General features: G+C 31.9%; 4 protein-coding genes and 1 pseudogene across 5 annotated transcripts in view; 2 read left to right on the top strand and 3 right to left on the bottom strand.

Annotated features, from left to right (window-relative positions):
• Window positions 1-2,020, bottom strand: part of LOC17883573 (organelle RRM domain-containing protein 6, chloroplastic) — a 3,225-nt gene extending 1,205 nt beyond the window's left edge. Inside the window, exons 1-3 of one of the 2 annotated variants that reach the window (XM_023781579.1) lie at window positions 1,712-2,020; window positions 616-668; window positions 226-519 (exon numbers count right to left, since the gene is read on the bottom strand). In XM_023781579.1, the coding sequence (XP_023637347.1) occupies window positions 226-472 (247 nt within the window). In that variant the 5' untranslated portion in view covers window positions 473-519; window positions 616-668; window positions 1,712-2,020. The remainder of the gene's footprint in view (window positions 1-225; window positions 520-615; window positions 669-1,711) is intronic. The other variant, XM_006290172.2, reaches the window with a different exon arrangement.
• A 1,481-nt stretch (window positions 2,021-3,501) lies between these two features.
• LOC17883534 lies at window positions 3,502-4,686 on the bottom strand. The gene has a single exon (XM_006286352.1). The coding sequence runs from the start codon at window positions 4,684-4,686 to the stop codon at window positions 3,502-3,504; it is 1,185 nt and encodes a 394-aa protein (XP_006286414.1).
• Window positions 4,687-6,879: 2,193 nt separating this feature from the next.
• Window positions 6,880-7,778, bottom strand: LOC17883918. Its single transcript, XM_006288613.2, has 2 exons — window positions 7,569-7,778; window positions 6,880-7,397 (listed from the first exon to the last, which is right to left on the bottom strand). The coding sequence occupies exons 1-2, from the start codon at window positions 7,755-7,757 to the stop codon at window positions 6,969-6,971; spliced, it is 618 nt and encodes a 205-aa protein (XP_006288675.1). The 5' UTR covers window positions 7,758-7,778; the 3' UTR covers window positions 6,880-6,968.
• A 5,131-nt stretch (window positions 7,779-12,909) lies between these two features.
• Window positions 12,910-16,466, top strand: LOC17881292 (annotated as a pseudogene).
• A 590-nt stretch (window positions 16,467-17,056) lies between these two features.
• Window positions 17,057-18,963, top strand: LOC17883981 (indoleacetaldoxime dehydratase). Its single transcript, XM_006289571.2, has 4 exons — window positions 17,057-17,446; window positions 17,645-18,136; window positions 18,231-18,509; window positions 18,592-18,963. The coding sequence occupies exons 1-4, from the start codon at window positions 17,057-17,059 to the stop codon at window positions 18,931-18,933; spliced, it is 1,503 nt and encodes a 500-aa protein (XP_006289633.1). The 3' UTR covers window positions 18,934-18,963.
• The last annotated feature ends 868 nt before the right edge of the window (window positions 18,964-19,831 follow it).

The following is a 19,831-nucleotide window of genomic DNA, read 5'->3' as shown; positions in this document are numbered from 1 at the left end:
AAGGTTTTGGAGATATTCTAACTTCTAAGTTTATCAAAGAAAATGACAGGGTTGCTCTCAATGTCTGTATCCTCAGTGAACAGCCGCAGAATTTAATTGAATACTACTTAACGAAACACTAAAAGAATCACAGAGTATATAACAAGAAAATTCCATAACAGAAGCATCTTTCACGAATTGGGGTGATGAGCAGATAAAGAAACTGGAAACATAAAACTTACTTACCACTAACAAAGAGTTTCGTCTTTGGCACAGAGGAAGACGATGACGAAGAAGAAGAAGAATCCGAAGAGATACAGCTAGAAATCATTAACCCGCCCATATCACGGCGTCGGCGAGTCGAAATTACGACGGTTCCGACATTGATTCGGCCGCAAGAGACGCTACAGACGGCCGAGAAGTTAGATCGGAAGAGGCGATCTCCGGAACACGACGGAACGACAACTATCCCTAAGCTCACTGCCATTGTCATCTTCTCCTTCTTCGCCGGACCCTATCCCCTCAACTTACTACAAAAAACTTTGATTTATTGAGGGTAATTTTGATTAATAATCATTTATAAATAATTTATAATTCTTGTGTCTGGTATGCAAACTCATTGGTATAACCACTCACAGCTGGCAGCTGCTAAAGCAGATCAAATGAGTATTCTCTGGCTCTACTCTTATCTGAAACACAAACCAGACACAAGAATTTTAACAAAATGAGACACAAGAATTCTCAGCTACTTTATTCTCTGGCTCATTCAAACTTGTGCGCTATCAATCTTAAGATAACAGAAGGAAGAAGCATAAACAACAAGAAAGCAATTGCATGTTTATTCAAACAAAAACGATTTCATCATCACTAGTGATTTACTACAAATCTGAAATACATGATACATTTCACTACCTTAACTTAAACGAAAAGACTTAACTAAACAAGCATGATTAGAATCTGAAACAAGAACTCCCAAAACATTATTAGAATCTGAAAAAAAAAAAAAGCTGCAAGAACTCAACAGACCTCAACAGACCAACACCAATTGAGATCATATCACATGCTTAACAAATTAAAGCTGCAAAAGAAGTGTTATAGCTGCAAATTAAACCCTTTTTCTATATTGATCACAAGTAACCGATTAAAACCAGAGATAAGTATAGTACAAAGCCAAGGAAATCAAAGTAGAGAAGCAGTCACAAAGTGAAAGAGACCCTAGACCTTAGAGAAGCTAAAAACAAGAAAATGGTTTTAAACAAGAACCATTAGCAAATGCGTAAACTCTGCAACAACAACCACAACTACATTATCAATTAAAGCTGCAAAAAGACATAAGAAAATGAGGTGTAAACTGCATTTGTTCTGCTACACTACTTGTCTAATCTCCAACAGAGATTAAAAAAAAAAGTGAATTATTAACACCCTAATCTAGTCAAGAACACTCTAATCGAATCAGTAAAACCTTTAGTAGCAAAATCAGTGAGCGTAAGAACTAAGAACCATTATGTTTACTTCTCCAATTCTGAATTCTTAGCTCCAAGAACCATTATGTTAACTTTTCCAATTCTCAATTCCAAGAGCAGAGAGTAAAAATTCAAATAGATTCACATTCCATTCAACTAACATTGATGCATCAATCAAATCTAACAAACACCCACGATTCATACCCTCAGATTAGAAAATGAAATCAAAATATCAAATTTACAAAGCAAGGGTCGCAGGGAAAACATACAGATTCGTGGAAGGACCTCTGTTGCAGTAGAAATCGATGAGAAGCAGCACTCACTAACGATGTCGGAGTCACTGATTCGATGTCGACGGGAAGAAGAAAGGAGAAGACTAGGTTTAGTGTTTTCAAACTGACGGATCTAATCCCAATTCCTGCAACAACATAGAACCCTAGTTTTGCAACACATCAGTTCCCAATTCGATGAACCCTAATATTGCTAACTGCTTTTTTCATATTTTTTTCTCTTCCAATCGAATAGCGATACATAAGCACACATGTGACTGTGCTTTAGGCGTAGGGTGGTACGGCACGTGAGTGGAGCCGTGCTTTTGGTTTGATAGATAAGAATCAGACAAGACCATTATGCTGGAGCTGGACTATTAACGGGCTTCACCTTTAGTAACATTATTAAGATTTGAGATGATAATAAAGCAATTTTCATATTTTTCATGTTTTTTCCTCCTCCAATTAAAATCCTTGATTAAGCACCATGCTTAATAATTTCTTCTTCTTTTCATTAAAATTAATCAATTTTATCTTTTTATACAAATGATACTTTATAATTTTAATTAATTTTATATTTTTATACAAATGATACTTTATAATTTTAATTATAGGCCCAATAAAATATATGATACAAATTAGTACTTTAGAAACAAATTATAAATATCTATTTTGTGTTTAGAAGGTTACAAATTTATTTCTTGCAAATTATAAATATATGTTTTGTGTTTAGAAGGTTAGAAACTAATTTCCTACAAATTATTGTTTCCTTCTAATTTCCTACGAAATGATTTCCCTCGATATATCTACCGATTTCCTACGACATTTCCTACCACTTCTCAGTTGAAGGCATTTCGAAGGAAAAAATCCTACCCAATTCTCTCCGCGTTATTTCCTTCTACATTCTTTTTTCTTTCCTTCACCATTTCCTACGAAACTATTATTTAAAAGAAATTGGTAGGAAATATTCCTTCCACTTTCTGACACCATTTCTCGTAGTTAAATGCTCTTCCTTTTTCCTACCCTTTTGCGTTTTCGTCATAAATGCGAAGTTTTTTCGTAGGAAAATTTTCCTACCATTTATTTTGAAGGAATTTTCGTATGATATCGACATGTTTTCTTGTAGTGTTAGAAGTCCATGTTAAAATATCTCGAATTTGTCATGGTAACAGAGCCACCCGAATTTGTCATGGTAACAAATCCACGCCACAGTTAGCCTGAGCATGGGGAGAATATATAAAGGGTTAGGGTCAATCTACTCAGTGCCAATTATGTTAGAAGCCCATGTTAAAAAGCCCAAATTTGTCAGATATTTGATTAATTCAAAAGTTTTAAACGAAATCTGTAAATAAACAAACGTTCATGGACTTAAGTGGAATATATTGGAAAATAGGGTGTGTCGAGCTCTTGCTATCCGAAATCGCTGGGATTGTTTTTGGCAATCTGAAATCTTCATCCTTCAACCCTAAACGTGTAATATTATATTTTTATCATAGTATACATATGTAAGAGTTACTCCACAAAATGAGACAGTTGATGAGATTAATACATACATATTAGAGCAGCTATTATCTCAGCTCGGACAGGAGGAGAAGGAGAGGAAGAAGACGGAGAAGAGGAAGAGGAAGAAGAAGAAGGACATATTGCATATGAGCTTTTCCATAATGCTTAAAAGAGCCTAACCTTTAGTACGTTTATTAGAGTATTTTGATTTTGTGCTACTACTTAGTACATTTACTAGTATTAAAAATATCAAACACAAAACAAAAATCAATTATGAATCCCATTTTCTATAGAAGCTTGTCGATAAACCATTTCCTTTTAAATTTCTCCAGTATGAATCCCATTTTCTCCATTCTTGACCTTTCCATCTCCATCTCCACCATTTGAGCCCGAGTCTCCTCTATCCGCAGCTTTGCTTCATCCACATCCTTCTCCATCCTAACCAAATCAGCTTCATGAGCCTCAAGCTCTTCTCTCTTGGCCTTCACTAAACCATCATGCCTCTCTTTCTCTTTCTCTACATTTTCTTGAGACTGCGCAAACTCCTCAAGAACCGAACTTAGCCATGCCACTTCGATGTTCACAGACTCAAAATCTTTGAGAACCGCGATCATCTCTTTGACTTTGACTTTGGTCAACTCCCCGATTGGGGTTGACTTTAGTTCCTGTAACAACGAGCATAAACACTCGAGGTATCTGGATTGCATAGAGTCTGATTCTAGCTTACAGTTTTGAGCAATGTCTCCGTGTTTCTCGATAATGGCACTTAGGATAATGGACAAACAGGATCTGACTCGGTATTTCCCAATAGAGACAAAAGTGTCAGACATTACTGATTCAAGATCAAGATCTACTGTACTCTCATTATTTTCTTCTTCTTCATCATCATCATCATCACCATCATCCTCAGTGTAATCATTATTGCTCTCCTTTGCATGCGACATTGGAGGACTTTTGAAACTAAAGACCCTTGTCTCGCCACCTCCTCTAGTCTTCCCTTTGTATTCTTGTATTTCTGGTTTAGGTGATAACTGTTTGGTTTGATCAACCAAACTGTTTGAAGAAATTGGAATGGTTTGAGAGCGTTTCTTCTCTTGTTTATGGTTGAAAAAATCATCATGGTCACCGGATGATGAAGAAGAGAAAGAATGTCTGGTTTCATAAACCATCTTCTTCTTCTTCACATCAACATGTGAAGCTATTGCATGATGAACCTTTGGAGAGTTACCGTTTGCAAAACCACCTCCACCATTTTGATAAGGTCTTGCCGGTACCATTGAAGGCGGTAGTGAATTTGATTGCTTCTTTTTCCTACCAAAATTCTCTGAGCAACAAAGTTTTGAACTTTCTTTTGTAGAGTTCTTCTTGCCATGGCCTTGATCAATTCTCTCAAAACAAGCTGAAGCACACTCATGGAAAAGATTATCCGCATATATACAATCCGGATGAGTATAATTCCGATTAAAATCCATGGCGTTTGATCAATGGAATAGCTTCAACCAAATGCAACAACACAAGAATCAGATGAAGAAGAAAAGCGTTGAGAAAATGTTTTTTTTTTTTTTTTTAAGTTTTAGCTTTATAAGTTGCTTTATTATTGCAAGATAGTTGAATATGAAATTTATATCTTGTTAGATAATAAATATGTTCTAGTCAAACTTCTTTAACAAAAAGATGTTTAGTCAAATTTTCTTCATCTAGATGAATACATTTCTATAGTTGAGATATGTAGTCATGTACTCTGTTATGTTTGGTGTAGTTGACTATCTTTTTCCTATTTATTATATTGGTTTTAAAAGACTTTGAGATATTTTCAGATATTTACAGTCAAAGTCAAGATGTAAGAAAGTATACACAATTTTGCATTTAAATAACATAGAATAAATTACTTGTAGTCAACGCTACCCAAATTGTGCTACTCTTTCCTAATGTACATAACCATGACTTCCATAATCATTATTCTATATTGTTTTTATAACTTCATCTACTATTGTTGGTTTGACATCGCCATTAGATTTATCAGATGTTGAAGCAGAAGCGCCGAGGCACGACGGCTTCGTACCTCCAGCCAAAAAGCATGTTGTAAGCACTATGATCATGAAACCTTTAATGTACATCTTCCACATATTTGGTACTCGATCTCGAGAAATGGAGATGATTGGGTGGTCGATGGTTTCTAAAGTTTTTGAATTTTGTATTTTACAAAAGTAATTTTAACATCTCAGTATTCGAGCTAATTACGTAAATTTGTGCACACACGACTACTATTTACATAAATTGGACTTTGTTCTCATTCTCATTAGTCTTATAATTTCTTTTACGGTGAAATAATAAGACTATTGAGAATTCAAATAATCTTTCTATTTAACTTTAGCAAAAACGTTTCATTAAAATCATGTAATCTCATATTAAAATTTTAACTTATGAATTTTTTGTATTTACATAATTTGGTTTTAAAAGTAAAAATAGTGCATGTAGTCAATGAAGGGAGATATTTTCTGGTAGATGAAGCATTTGTCATTGAAATCTCAAACAACGCATTCTTGAATTAGTTTTTGATTGACTTAAAAGTGTATCATAATTTCGATATTATCTCACGCTCAACTCTAGAATGACATGATGACAATTTTTTTGCATTGTCTAATCTTCTATATATACACCTTGATTTTTCTAAATTTAGATAATATACAGTTAGATCTTTCATCCATCTAACTTTGACCGATTAAATTCATTTCATACATACATACATTTCAGAGGAATATCTTCAGTTGCACAAAAGATTGAGCTCATGTAATTAAAGAAAATTAAAATCAATCCCGCGACATAGCGGGGGTTTCGATCTAGTTTACATTTAAAAGTTTGAGCCTACTTATCTTAGAATTAATTGAGTAAGGAAGAAGGAAAAAAAAATTTATGGAAACAAGATTAGATTTACATTTTTATACCTTGGAACTAATTGAATCAGGAAGAAGGAAAAAATAAAAAAATATGGAAACAAGATTGGGAAAAATGTAAAAAAAAACACAAACTTTCAAATTTAGGACGAAAAAGTTAACTCTATTAACGAAAATTTAGCGGGATGCCCAAAATGGGAAGGTCAACGAAACTTGACTATTTTATCCAAAAATCAAACAAAACTTTAGGATTTAAATGATATTTCAAAAATTTATGCTCTTTTTATCCTAAATTTGATAGTCGGTGCTTTTTTGACATTTTTCCCAATTAAGATTAGGTTTACATTTTTATACACCAAAATATCTCTTACCACTTTGGTTTTTTAAAAGCTTATTTAAACTAAATTACACCACATACAAAAATAGCGTAAGTAACCTTTTTTTTTTAGCCTTAGTAAACTTCAATCTTGAAAAGAAAGAAAAACTAGCGAGGACGTTCTTTACCCTATATGAACCACTTAGGCCGTCACTTATGCAAATATGTTCAAACATAACTTCACCAAATGGGGTAAAATATATGGACAAATAATATCAGGTGAAAGAAAAATACATGATATTTTATATTATGTATATATATATGATCACCAACCAATATTATTTTTCTCAACCGTCACATTGTGATGATTCAGAAAAAAAAAAACAAGGGATCGCATTAATGATCTTATACTAGAAATCAAATTAAAAGGTCCAACAACATCCCCAACAAATAAAGTATTTGTTCGAGGAAACAACATTAAATACTCAACATTAATTAGTGATTAGATATAGATAATATGATTAGAAACTAATAACAATTATGACTAAGCTAACAAAGTAGGCTTAGGAGTAAAGAGAAGTGAGAGAGATGTGTCTTCAGGTGAATGCATAAACTTGCAATTAGGGCATGCCGGTGAAGCTTTGCATAACATCACTAGAGTATGACACTTTATACACACCCTAGCCACCATCTCCTCCTCACTTCCTCCTCCAACGCCACCGCGGTCGCAACAATCTTCATCAAGATCAAAAGCAACCCTTGCCAAGCTTTTCTTTGTACCCTTCTCCGTCATCTTCTTCTTTTCCACTTCCACATAGTTTTTGTTGCAACTAAGATCATGATGATGATTAAGATCGATGAGTGATGGTGACAAGTTGAGTTCAAGATCAAGACTCATGTGGTGGTGGTGATAATATCCTTCTTCGATATTATTATTCATATTTGTTGAATCTTCACTGATGAATCTTCTTCTCTACAACATAAGATCCAAAACAATTCTTAGAGAGATATATATATACACCGATTCATTGTTCTAAACTGTTCTTAAAACATGTAACATATGCTTGGAAAATTATAAAACATTGCATATAATCTTGAAATATATGTTAAAATGAAAGAATTAATCTTGAAATATAATGTTTACCTTATGATCGAACGAAGTATCCATAAATTTTGTTGCTTCGGATCTTTTGACAAGCTCATGATCATTTGCCAAAAAATCTAGACTCTTTCGTTTTCTAGAAACATCCTCGGATCCCATGTAATAAGATGAAGCCATCTCTTGTTTCTTCAGCAACCAGTTTATGTTTCCTTTGTCTGTAAACTCTAACATCACATAAGATATAGAAGTAAACGTACGATGTGCTTAATGTTGTGTAGGCCAAACTGTTTGAGAGGACGACCTTTTTATATAGCAAAGCAAAAATATTTTTGTATTAAAAATAAAAATTAAAAAGAGAAATATTTATTGACCTACACTGTCCATGCATGACGTGCATTCAAAGTTTCGCCTCTTCAATTACTGCAACCAGAGAGCTAAAATTTAAAAACCATCAGATGCATTATAAATATATCCAACGCTCTCTATTCCTACTTCTTTCCCAAAAATATAATAAAATTAAAATAAAATAAAGGCTAATTCAATTTCAATAAGCTATTGGATGTGTATATTTGAAAAAAAACAGGTTACAATTTATTACCTTTATTTAATAATCTTCTGTTGTCTTTTGGACAGTTTGTAATTAATTTGGCCGCACCAAATGCAAAAATAAATCTGATATCTACTGGCTTCTCTGTCTAGGAATTGATAAGTGCTACGTAGGTTTAGAGTAAATTGCTTTTAGGAGTTTCATAGTAATGCTTACGTACCAATTAGATGGCTTTTGAAGAAATAGTAGGAGTTTTGCAATTCCATATAATAAAGAAATGCTAGCTTATTTTAATGTTTACGATTGTGTTAACTTCGTTAAAAATCGTAATCACAATAGGCAAAAAATCGGAATCATGATAGTTAGTGTATTTTTTAGCAATTATAAATTAGTCGGTATATTTTTCTCGCAACAAAAAAATAGTTCATGTATTTTTCTGACAAATATGAAATAATACAAGTTTTGTTCGGAAAATTTTCCCGTACAAGAATTAAAAATTTGTGATCAAAAACATATGTATTTTATTTGTTATAACTTACAATAAGTTATATATTGTATCTTTTTTCTTTTGTAGGTGATGATCTAAGTGTACCTGACTATATCTTAAGGTGAACTAAACATTTACTTTCACCAAGTTTGACCTAGCGAACTTATACCATGCACCCTGAATCACAAGCCTCAACCACCAGAACACATAGGGTTATAATGTTCATTAAACCAAATTTATGACATATATGCACATCATCAATATACTAGTACAAAGATTACATATTATTAATGTTATTATACGTTAATGCAAAATACAATAGTAGAGGAGAAGATCTAGTGAAAACAACAGCTAGGAATCAGACAAGAGAAGTTGGAAAAACAAATCTGAAACTACAACCATAGATTATAATTTTCAGAAGTAGATAGACAGGTGCAACAATAAAACGTTATTTCATAGTAATGTCATTAAATGAAGGATTGCATTACATTACACTGTACCAATTTCTGGGTGTCCCTTAAATGGAGGCGGTGAAGGGTTCCATTTAATGTCAAAGAGTCATATCAAAAAATACAGTTGAAAGTGATGAAGTTGAATTGGAGAAGGAGAAGAAGAAGATGAAACATTAAGGAAGCTGAGACGACTTCAATGCATTGCCCTTGTACGTTTCAATATATATATAGATCTTAATTAATTAACTTCATCAATTACTTCTCGGATAATAAGAATTGTTTTTTAAAAAAGTTATATGGAAGTTGGACACATTATATCTTCATCATGTAACATGTAACAATTTAGTAATGTGTTTTTTTTTTTTTTGCCAAAAAAAATCAGAATAGAACTTTCATTTTTGACGAAACTTAAATTTCGACGGATTTTCAATGTATTTTCCATTAGATCCTCAAGGAATAATAATTTTCAACGAATTTGAGAAAAAATTAAGAAACTATCATTTTTTAATCAGTTAGTAGTAATTCAATTTTAAAATGAAAGTTAAATAAATAAGTAGAAGTCCCTTGGTCTAATGGTGTTGATCAAAGATTTAGTAATATTTCTACACCAAGAGATCTGGGGTTCGAGCCTCATATAGTGAAATTTATTAATATCTTTGCAAATTAATGGAGACAAATTTACAGGAAGATCTCTAGTGATGCGCAATTAGAGCCGTTCATCGTGATTCTAGCTATTGTAAGAGAAAAAGGTGTCCAAAACTAGCATGGAGAATTGAGATGTTCAAAATCAGCATATAGTGTTGTCAATAATGAATCTAATAGGACCGGAAGGAATTATCCATAGTAGAAATATATTTGTAACAGTTCTCCTATAATCTGCAATTTTCATTTTGTGTAGGAGGATAGACGTAGATGTAATGATGAGTGTTGATATATTATTTCATGGATATAGATTTTAAAAAAAGTAAATATGTAATAATAAAATTTTCGAAGAATATGTAATTTTCAATTCCACAACGACTATTTTGGTTTCGTGATGAGTATTTTGATTCGTAAGTATTTGTCGTGAAACACGATTCAATTTTTTTTTTTGAAATTCCTCACAATTTTCATTCTGTAAAAAAATATTGTAAGGTGCGATGAGTTTAACTGATTAATATTCTAAAAACCAAATAAAAATCCACATAAAAGTAAATGAGTTAAATTACAAGGTAATGGAAATATTCTATATGTGTGTTGATGTTATAGGTCACATACTCACATGCCTATCTTCGACGCACTGTAAACAGCTTATGTATCTTCTTTTGAATTCTAGATTTTTCGTTGAGGATTTGATGAAAAATTCAAAAAGAGTCATCGGCAAAATTATACAAATTCTAATTTCGATTTTCTTAAAATAAATTCTTAGAACAATTACTTAATAAATATATATATTTTCTTGATACTCCATCCGTTCTACAATAGATGATTTTTTGATCAAATGCATAGAGATTAAAAAACCATTAATTTGTAGATAAACACATTATTTAATATCTACCTTAAACACAATTTAACCAATGAAAAACAATCTGAAGAATATAAATTGTTAAAACCAATAAAACTATAACTAGTTTCATATAGAATTGAGAGAAAATCATCTATTTTAGAAAGAAAAAAGCCTAAAAGACCATATTTATAGGAAAGGAGTGAGTATAAGTTACTTTTGCTCCGATTATGGCGAGGAATTCGCAACACCTGCACCCTGGTTAAAGATTTATACACAGTTTTGGTATGACAATCCTAAGTTCCCGGGGCATGTTTGCGCTATGGTTTCGAAGTCTCTATCTAATCTTTTCTATATATCTTTTTAAGGTTCTTGTACCGTGTTTGTTCATCCTGATGTTCGTTTTCGTTGTGGCATCTATTATCTAAACTATGTAATCAGAAAATTATATCAAATCAGAAATTTTATTATATGAAAAAACAAACTTATTTTTGCCTGTTTCTTATTTTCTAATTATTAATTTATAGAAAACTGAATACTTTGAATCTGATATATAAAATTTCATTTAGTAGTCAATAATTTGAGTCAAGGGTCTAATGGATTTTATTATATAACATATTCACCAAACAAATCTTGAGAAGATTTAGATTTACAAATGAGAAAAAAAGAAAAAAGAACATCCTTAGTTTGTGGATGAAGATTCAAACATAAATGCACTCATTTTCTGATCATGGAAATGGTTTTCTAATGATGATATAGAATCCACTATTGTATGTGTCATTTTTTGTCTTTTGTTTTAAAATTGGTTGATTGATTAATTATGGTGACATACTAAAAAAAGTCCTGAGATAATATTCTAAATTGTATGTGTAGTGGCCACTTATACAAACAACTATATATAATTTGCAAGATCTGCTAAGATATCCTAAGACAAAAAGAAAATTCCTACTTTGATTTAGAGCCTTAAAATTTAGAAAAGGAGAAAGAAAAATATTTTATTTGGCTGGAAACCTTAAAAAGTTTTAGCTCACCAGTTATATTTGTGAATGGGTAAAATTAGACTTTAAGTACATAATGGGAGGTATGCTTTCTGAGTTGTCATTAAAAATTTTTATAAAATCAAACGTAACCAATATATGTATATAATTTTTAATAAGTAAATGTAATTTTTAATAAGCTCATAACATTTATATAATCCCGTAGCAAGAGATTAAAAAAAAGAAAAAAGATTGCTACCTATACGAAATATAGGAGAATGCATGGTCACACATGACAAGTATACTATTGTATACTCAGCTACACGAAGTAGATGTATTGCATGGCCACATGCATCAACTATATGGCGTCATGTAATCAACATCATAGACATATTATTCTGGTACACTGGTCAACTGAATCCGGCGAAAACCGATGTTGACTCCGGCGTTTACCGATTGTTGACCAATTTTTTTTTAATTTTATTTTGATTTATACTATTAAAAACGAAAAACAATAATTTTTGCTATTGAATTGTTTATGGTTTTGTATAGTTAAAAAACGTATTATATATTTAATATCTAAACATTAATTTATATATATCTTTAATGTATTCATTATTATAATAATTAGTTATTTTAAAATTTTAAAGCTAAGCTAATAGTAAAATAATTAAAAATTTTAAAATTTAAATTGAGAATGGAAAAAATCCAATAATAGTGAATTAGTAAGGGAATTGCTTATTTTTACATTGTCAATCAAAAACATTAACTTATTATTTGATTTATTTAAATACAAAAATGTTTATGTTTTTAATGTTCTTTAACCTTAAAAATCATTGCTATAACAAAATCAAACCCAATGATTTTTGTTAGAAAATTATATGCAAAATATTAAAGTATGTGACTCTTTAGTATAAAGTTTGCAAGGTAAATTTTTGTTTTTTATGGTTGAAAAACATTCAAAAACATAAGTATGAAATGGAACTCTTTTGTGGTTTATCAAGTTTTTTAGACCATGAATATTTGCAAGTTTTTAACTGGTTTTCGATTATATATATATATATATTTATATTTTGGATTTTGATTTATGATTTCTAGATTTGTATTAATTTAAAATTAAATGGAAAGAAAAGAACACAATTCGCGTAAAGAAGTGGAAACAAGTGAAGTATGGATTTTAGATTTTCTTTCAAAAACTATCATTATTTAGACTTCCTATCTTTTAGCAAAAACTACTTTTCTTACAATCTTTCTTGGCTAGATTTTTTTTTTTGGAAAGACTAAAACCAATGATTGATGTAAAAAAAATAATACAATAAGCTAAGTGGGTCTATTTAATCATAAATTGATTATTATATAGGCCAGGTGAACAAATTGCACATACTGTAACACTCCTATTTATATTGCTAGTGAACATGGATTCATATAACATATAACATGGAAGTCATAAAAACTTTTGGACCGCAACTTCCTCTTCGTGCCCGCATCAACTTATCTCCGGTACGCAAACACACTCCGTTTCTGTTGACATCAAAATCACTTAAGCTACCAAAGAAGGTTCTTTTGAAGGCTACTGCTACTTCCGCTTTTGATGGTCGTGAAAGTAATCGTACGTTCAAGAAATTACCACCTTCAGAATGGACTAGTCACTTTCTTTCTGTTTCGGTTGATAACTCGGTAAGTATATTCAAATAATCGTTAGATGCTAGCCGGGCGCTTAGCGATAGCCCTGGGCACGAAGCGAATATTCGGAAAATTTGTGATATTTGTGACCGACCGAATAGTTGATTTTGCTATTTGCTTCGATTCGTAAATTTCCGAGTATTCGGAACTTCGAATATTTGAATATTTTTCGTAATATTCGCGAATTATTGGCTTCGCTTCGCTTCGACCCATCATTTTTTCTTTGAAACTAAAAACATATAGTACATAAACATAAAGTGCAAAATATAAGATATTAGAGGTTCTTGTTTGACATATTTTCAAAATAAGAAGGAAATGTAACTACCGTCCATAAGATTCTCATATTTTATTTTTGATATTGATTTTTCTAATAAAGTTTTATTTGCTTAAAAACAACATTTAGCAAAAAGCCTAACGGGCCAAAATATAATAATTTGAATAATAGGTCTATTAGATATAAACTCAAATCTATAAATACACATATTATGTATATTATATAATGATTTATATTTATATATATATATATATATATATAAATATACATATACATATACATATATTTATACATATATATAAATATACAAAGCGAAGCGGATATTCGGCATTAAAAAAATCAGTATTTGTTATTTGCTTCGGTTTTTACGAATACTACATTTTCATATTTGCTTCGCTTCAATATCTTATAGATATTTGAATTTTTCGAATCGAATCAAACGAATATCGAAGCGAAGCGAATCTAACGAATATTTTGCCCAAGGCTACTTAGCGAGAAAATAGGAGATTATACAGGATTTAATCATAATATATGTTGTTGTTGTATGAGTTTTAAAGGAGTCCTCTTTGTTTCACTGACCAAGATCTTTGGTTGTTTAGGAAATGGATGTTCTTCGGAGAGAGATCGAGGCATTGAAGCCAAAAGTGAGGGGAATGCTCTTGTCTTCCCAAGGCCGTGAAGCGAAAAAGAAGAGAATCCTTTTGATATATCAGCTGGTCAGCCTTGGTCTTGCGTGGCATTTTGAGGATGAGATCAAAGAGAGTCTTGAAGAGAGTTTCAAAAGCATAGCGGATATGATGGTCGGTGAATATGATTTGTACAATGTTTCCATCATTTTTTGGGTTTTTAGGACATACGGTCACAACATGTCTTCCGGTAAGGAATATCTATAGTTATATGTTAGGCTTTTCATAAACCATTGTTATTTGTTCGCGTATACAAACGTTTGTTTTCCTTTGATATAACAAGGTGCTCGCTATATTTGATTGATAGATGTATTCAAGAGATTCCAAGGAGATGATGGGAAGTTCAAGGAACATCTTATAGAGGATATTAAGGGTATTCTTGCCTTGTATGAAGCAGCTAACATGGGAACTAAAACAGATTATGTAATGGACGAAGCAATTAGCTTTGCGACGACCCACTTAGAATCATTTTCCATTGGCAAAATGTGCTCGTCTCATTTTAAAACACGAATACAAAATGCTCTTGGTATATCACAGTACCACAACATGGAGATAATAGTCGCAAAGGAATATATCCCTTTCTATGAACATGAAGATGACCACGACATAACGCTGCTCAAGCTTTCCAAACTCAAATTCAATTTACTTCAGCTCCATTACACTCAAGAACTCAAAATCGTGACCGAGTATGTAATTTCTTCAGTGATTATACTATTTAACTTCTACGTATACCATTAAAATGATTTATATTTGTCTTATCTTATATGTTCGGATCAAAAGGTGGTACAAGGACCAAGATTTTGCATCAAGGTTGCCACCATACTATAGAGACAGAATCGTGGAATTGTATTTCTTTGTGTTAGCAATATTTCTCGCGTGCTAGGATTATGCTGACTAAGTTCTACACAATTTTAGTAATTCTAGATGATACTTACGATAGATATGCATCTCTTCCCGAGGCAGAGAGCCTCGCTAACGCCCTTGAAAGGTACACTATACATGCTTAAATAACCACACAAAAAATGATGATCATGACGATGATAAAATTGATCGATGTTTATGTAGCTGGTCTCCTGATGATGTCAATGCCATTTATAATCTGCCAAGTTATCTGAAAGTTGTTTGCAAAATTATATATGATGCCTTTGAAGAGTTTGAAAAAGAAATGGTGCGAGAAGGAAGATTGTACTGCCTAAAAGAAACAATAGAAGAGGTAACCAAATTAAACCATTCTCTCTCTCTCAATCACATATTGAAAAATACTGAAAATTACAGAAAAATACCTGAAAATTACTGAAAAATATCACATATTGATTGCAGTTCAAGAGACTTGTGAAATCCAACCATGACCTTGCCAAATGGGCACTAGAATCTCACATACCTAGTTTTGATGAGTATATGGAAGTTGGTGAGGTGGAGATTACAGTGTACGCGGTTTTAACAATGGCTTTCATGTGTATGGGAGATGTTGTCGAGGAAGAAGCTTACCAATGGCTAAAATCTAGACCCAAACTCATTGAATCATCATGTAGCAAAGCACGTCTACTGAATGACATTGCTGGCTTCGAGGTATAAACACATTCCTCAATAATTGTTTCGTCATATTTTGCGATTAGAGTCTTAGCCAAATCATGTTTTGCAATGTTGGGGTAAGAATACTAAAATTAAATAAAAATCGGGAAAACGAAACAAATGCCCTCCTATGTCATTGGTTTTTTCCTCTATTTTTCTATCTCACGTCTTCTCTATCTCACATGTACTAATTTGATAATTTTGAATAGGAAATGTACTTCTCAAAACGTACTAAATATCATATTAACCCTTTTATCAACCATTTATGATATGAAATTTCAAAATCATATATTCCCCAAAGAAAATTCCATCTCACCAAATATTATTTGTGACATTATGATTATTATTGTTATGAATAAAACGTAAAATTTATTCAGAAAATACCTTTTTGCAACTAGTATAACGTTTGCTTAGACGGTTTGCGTTATACAAAATCAACATATTATGATTATTATTGTTATTATGTTGACTAGGACGATATGAGTAGAGGATATGTCACAAATGGGATCAAATGTTATATGAAGCAATATGGAGTTACCGAAGAGGAAGCCATTAGAGAGCTTCGTAAAATTATTTCGGACATGGACAAGACAATGAAGGAAGAGTTTTTGAATACAAAGAACGTGAAGCCATTTCGGGTTCTAAAGAGTGTGATCGACTGTGCTCGCATGTCCAACGTTACTTATAATGTGGCTGTTGGTGAAGGATTGACCCATCCCGAAGGAAAGATCAGTAGTTACTACATGCCTTCTTTGTTTTTAAACCGATTCAGTCTTTAAACACCTTTGAATCGTAGTTCTAAAATTGGCTACTCAAAACTTGCCGTGCTGGGTTGCTTCCACTATCATCTCTTGCTTTTAATGTGCAGTTTTGTTTACAAGCTTATGTACTTTCCTTTTGTTTCCGGTCAATAAGAAAATTATTTTGTCTAGCTAAAGTATGGAGTTACTAGATTTTAACCCACGATACATGCAAACTTTTCATTGTACTTTTAAAAAAAAAAATTTATTTTGTGTTGTAACTTGTTTTAAAATTATTAAGATTGTATAATATCAAACTTAATTAAATCAGTTTGATTGGACATGTCTTATAGATCTTTTGTTAAGAAATACTATAATGAAGTTTTAACCCGTTTTGAAGTATAAAATTAATGATATTTTAATCTATATTGACCGTGTATTTAATATTGAGTATGATTCAAACCCTTCCCATCATACAACATATGTATGTATATGTAGTTAAAGTTATAAAGAATAAGCAAATACTGTTGACAAGAAAAAAAAAAAAAGAAAAAAAAGGGATATCCATTTGTTCACAAATCATTCTAAGTATTAGAGCTTGTAATCAACTTTTCTGTAATAAAAAAAAAATGGACATGATACTGATCTCTATGTGCTTAACAACTCTTTTAGCTTTTCTGTTCCTAAAGCCACTCCTTATCAAACGAGCCAACAAAACAAACCTTAATCCACCACCATCTCCATGGCGGTTTCCAATTATCGGAAACCTTCACCAGCTAAGTCTAAATCCTCACCGCTCCCTCCATTCTCTTAGCCTTCACTATGGGCCACTAATGCTCCTTCACTATGGCCGTGTCCCCATCCTTGTAGTCTCATCCGCTGAGTATGCTCATGAAGTCATGAAAACACATGACATAAAATTTTCTAATAGGCCAAAATCAAGAGTGGCCGAGAAACTTTTTAATGGTGGGAGAGATTTGGCCTTGGCCCCCTATGGAGAATATTGGAGGCAGTTTAAGGTTTATTGTTCTACTCTCTAATCAATTTTTATACATTTAACAATAAGTTTATGTTATAAATATATGGTATTTACAATATTGTTCCCAAATCTTATCTATGGAACAAATATTATATGGAACCTATAAAAATCCCAAAGAGTGTGGTTCATCTAAAAGTATTGCTAAATTATCTTCAATATCTACTTGTGATGTATGTAGAGTATATGCGCTATGAACCTCCTTAGCAACAAAACTGTACGGTCGTTTGGGAATATAAGAGAAGAAGAGATCAACGGGATGATGGGGAAACTTGAGAAGGCCAATTCCTCCTCTTCACCGGTTAATCTAAGCGAAATCCTCATGACTCTTACAAATGATGTAATGACTAGAGTTGTTTTGGGAAGAAAATATAGCAGCGAGGAGGGTGGCAAAAATTCCAAGAACATAGTAAGGAGACTGATGGAGCTTATGGGCGCTTTCCCTATCGGTGAATACATTCCTAGTTTGGCATGGATAGACAAGATTCGAGGTTTCGATAAGAAATTGGAAAGAGTAAAAAATGAGATCCAAAGTTTTTTGGAAAAGGTGGTTGAAGAACATGTAGATGCAGATGAAAACAGATCAGACTTCACTGATATGTTGCTTTCTATTCAAAACGATAAAACAACGCCTATCGAGCTTGACAAAACCGCTCTTAAAAACCTTCTGTTGGTAAAACAATTTCATGTTCTTTCTTTTACATATATTTCAAGAAAAATAAGTTCGTCGAAAAAAATGATTAGTAATTCTTTTCTTGTTTATATAGGATATGTTGTTTGGGGGAGCATCAACAACTTTCACTCTTATAGAATGGACTATGACTGAGCTTATGAGACATCCAGAGTGTATGAAGAAACTCCAAGACGAGATTCGTTCTGTTTCGAAGAATAGTTCATATGTATCGGAGAAAGAAGTTGTGCATATGAACTATTTAAATTTTGTGATCAAGGAGGTTCTTCGGCTACATCCTTCAGGTCCACTAATTCCGCGTCTACTGAGTGAAGATGTCAAGATGAAGGGATATGACATAGCTGGGGGAACACAAGTAAGTCCTTATAGCTTATAGAGATAAAATAGAAATGACACAAGATGCTTTAAAGATAAAAGTTCTATTTGAAAAAAAACAGGTGCTAATCAATGTATGGGCGATCCAACGAGACATTTCGACTTGGGGCGCAGACGCAGAAGAGTTTAGGCCTGAGAGGCATTTGGATTCACTTGTTGATTTCCAAGGTAAAAATTTTAAGTACTTTCCATTTGGATCAGGGAGAAGGCAATGTCCTGGAATAGGATTTGCACTGGCCTTAGCTGAGCTTACCATTGCCAACCTTGTAAACCAATTTGACTGGAGAGTTAAGATAGGACCATTTGGAGATGATAAGCCTGATCTAGCTGAAGCAAATGGTATTGATGTTTGTCGCAAGTTTCCTCTTATTGTCTATCCACATTCTAATTTATTTTCCATGTAATAGTACTCAATTTTAAATTTTAACTCTAAAACAATCAAAATAGTCCAATGTTATCCAAATAAAATACAATTTGCAGTTGTTTTCTAGTTATATTCAAATGCAGGTAAAAAATAATCAGCAATATAATTTAGTGGACTTTTAAAACAACGTTGTACTAGGTTCGCACCCGCGCTACAGCGCGGGGGAAATAATTACATATATATAACTTTTATCGGATTAGAATATGTTACATTTTAATTTTGTTAGAGTGCAGTCGATTACGGTAAATCATATATTTGTATAATAAGTTTAAATAAAATAATAAAGGAAAAAGCGAGTAAATAATCATATACTGAGTTTTGATACAATTAAAAACACGGTGAAAATTTAACAGCATTAAATAATATTTGTCGATAAATTATTCATTTTGGCCATTTTTGTAGTAAAAGTAGGAATATACGTAAAAATTACATATTTACAATATATTTTTTGAAAGTCCAACCCGTAACAGAATTCATTTCGTAAAAAACATTATTCGTAACTCATTTTATCATTGTAATTGTGATTTTAACAAACTACCCGTGAATTATCTGAAATTTACATATTTTGATATATAATATATTTTATCAATAAAAATTATGTCTCCAAAATGTAATTATGTCTCCAAAATTACATTTATATCTTCAAAAAAATATTTCGATATTTTAAATTCTAAAAGTTTTATATATATGAACCTTTTATTTATAATATTTGAAACTATTTGAAATATTAAATATGCTCATGTAACAATGGTTTTAATATTGGTCATACTTATAATGATTTTAAACCGTTGTCCAAAATATTTAACCGAGTGTAGTTGAGTATTATATGTCCGTTTTGAAAAATTCAAATTGCAACATATGCAAAAAAGTTAAATTTT

The sequence above is a fragment of the Capsella rubella genome, unplaced genomic scaffold (assembly GCF_000375325.1).
Source record: "Capsella rubella cultivar Monte Gargano unplaced genomic scaffold, Caprub1_0 scaffold_6, whole genome shotgun sequence".
Lineage (NCBI taxonomy): Eukaryota > Viridiplantae > Streptophyta > Magnoliopsida > Brassicales > Brassicaceae > Capsella > Capsella rubella.
The sequence above is the reverse complement of the archived record's forward strand: the minus strand, read 5'-3'. Positions and strand labels throughout refer to the sequence as shown.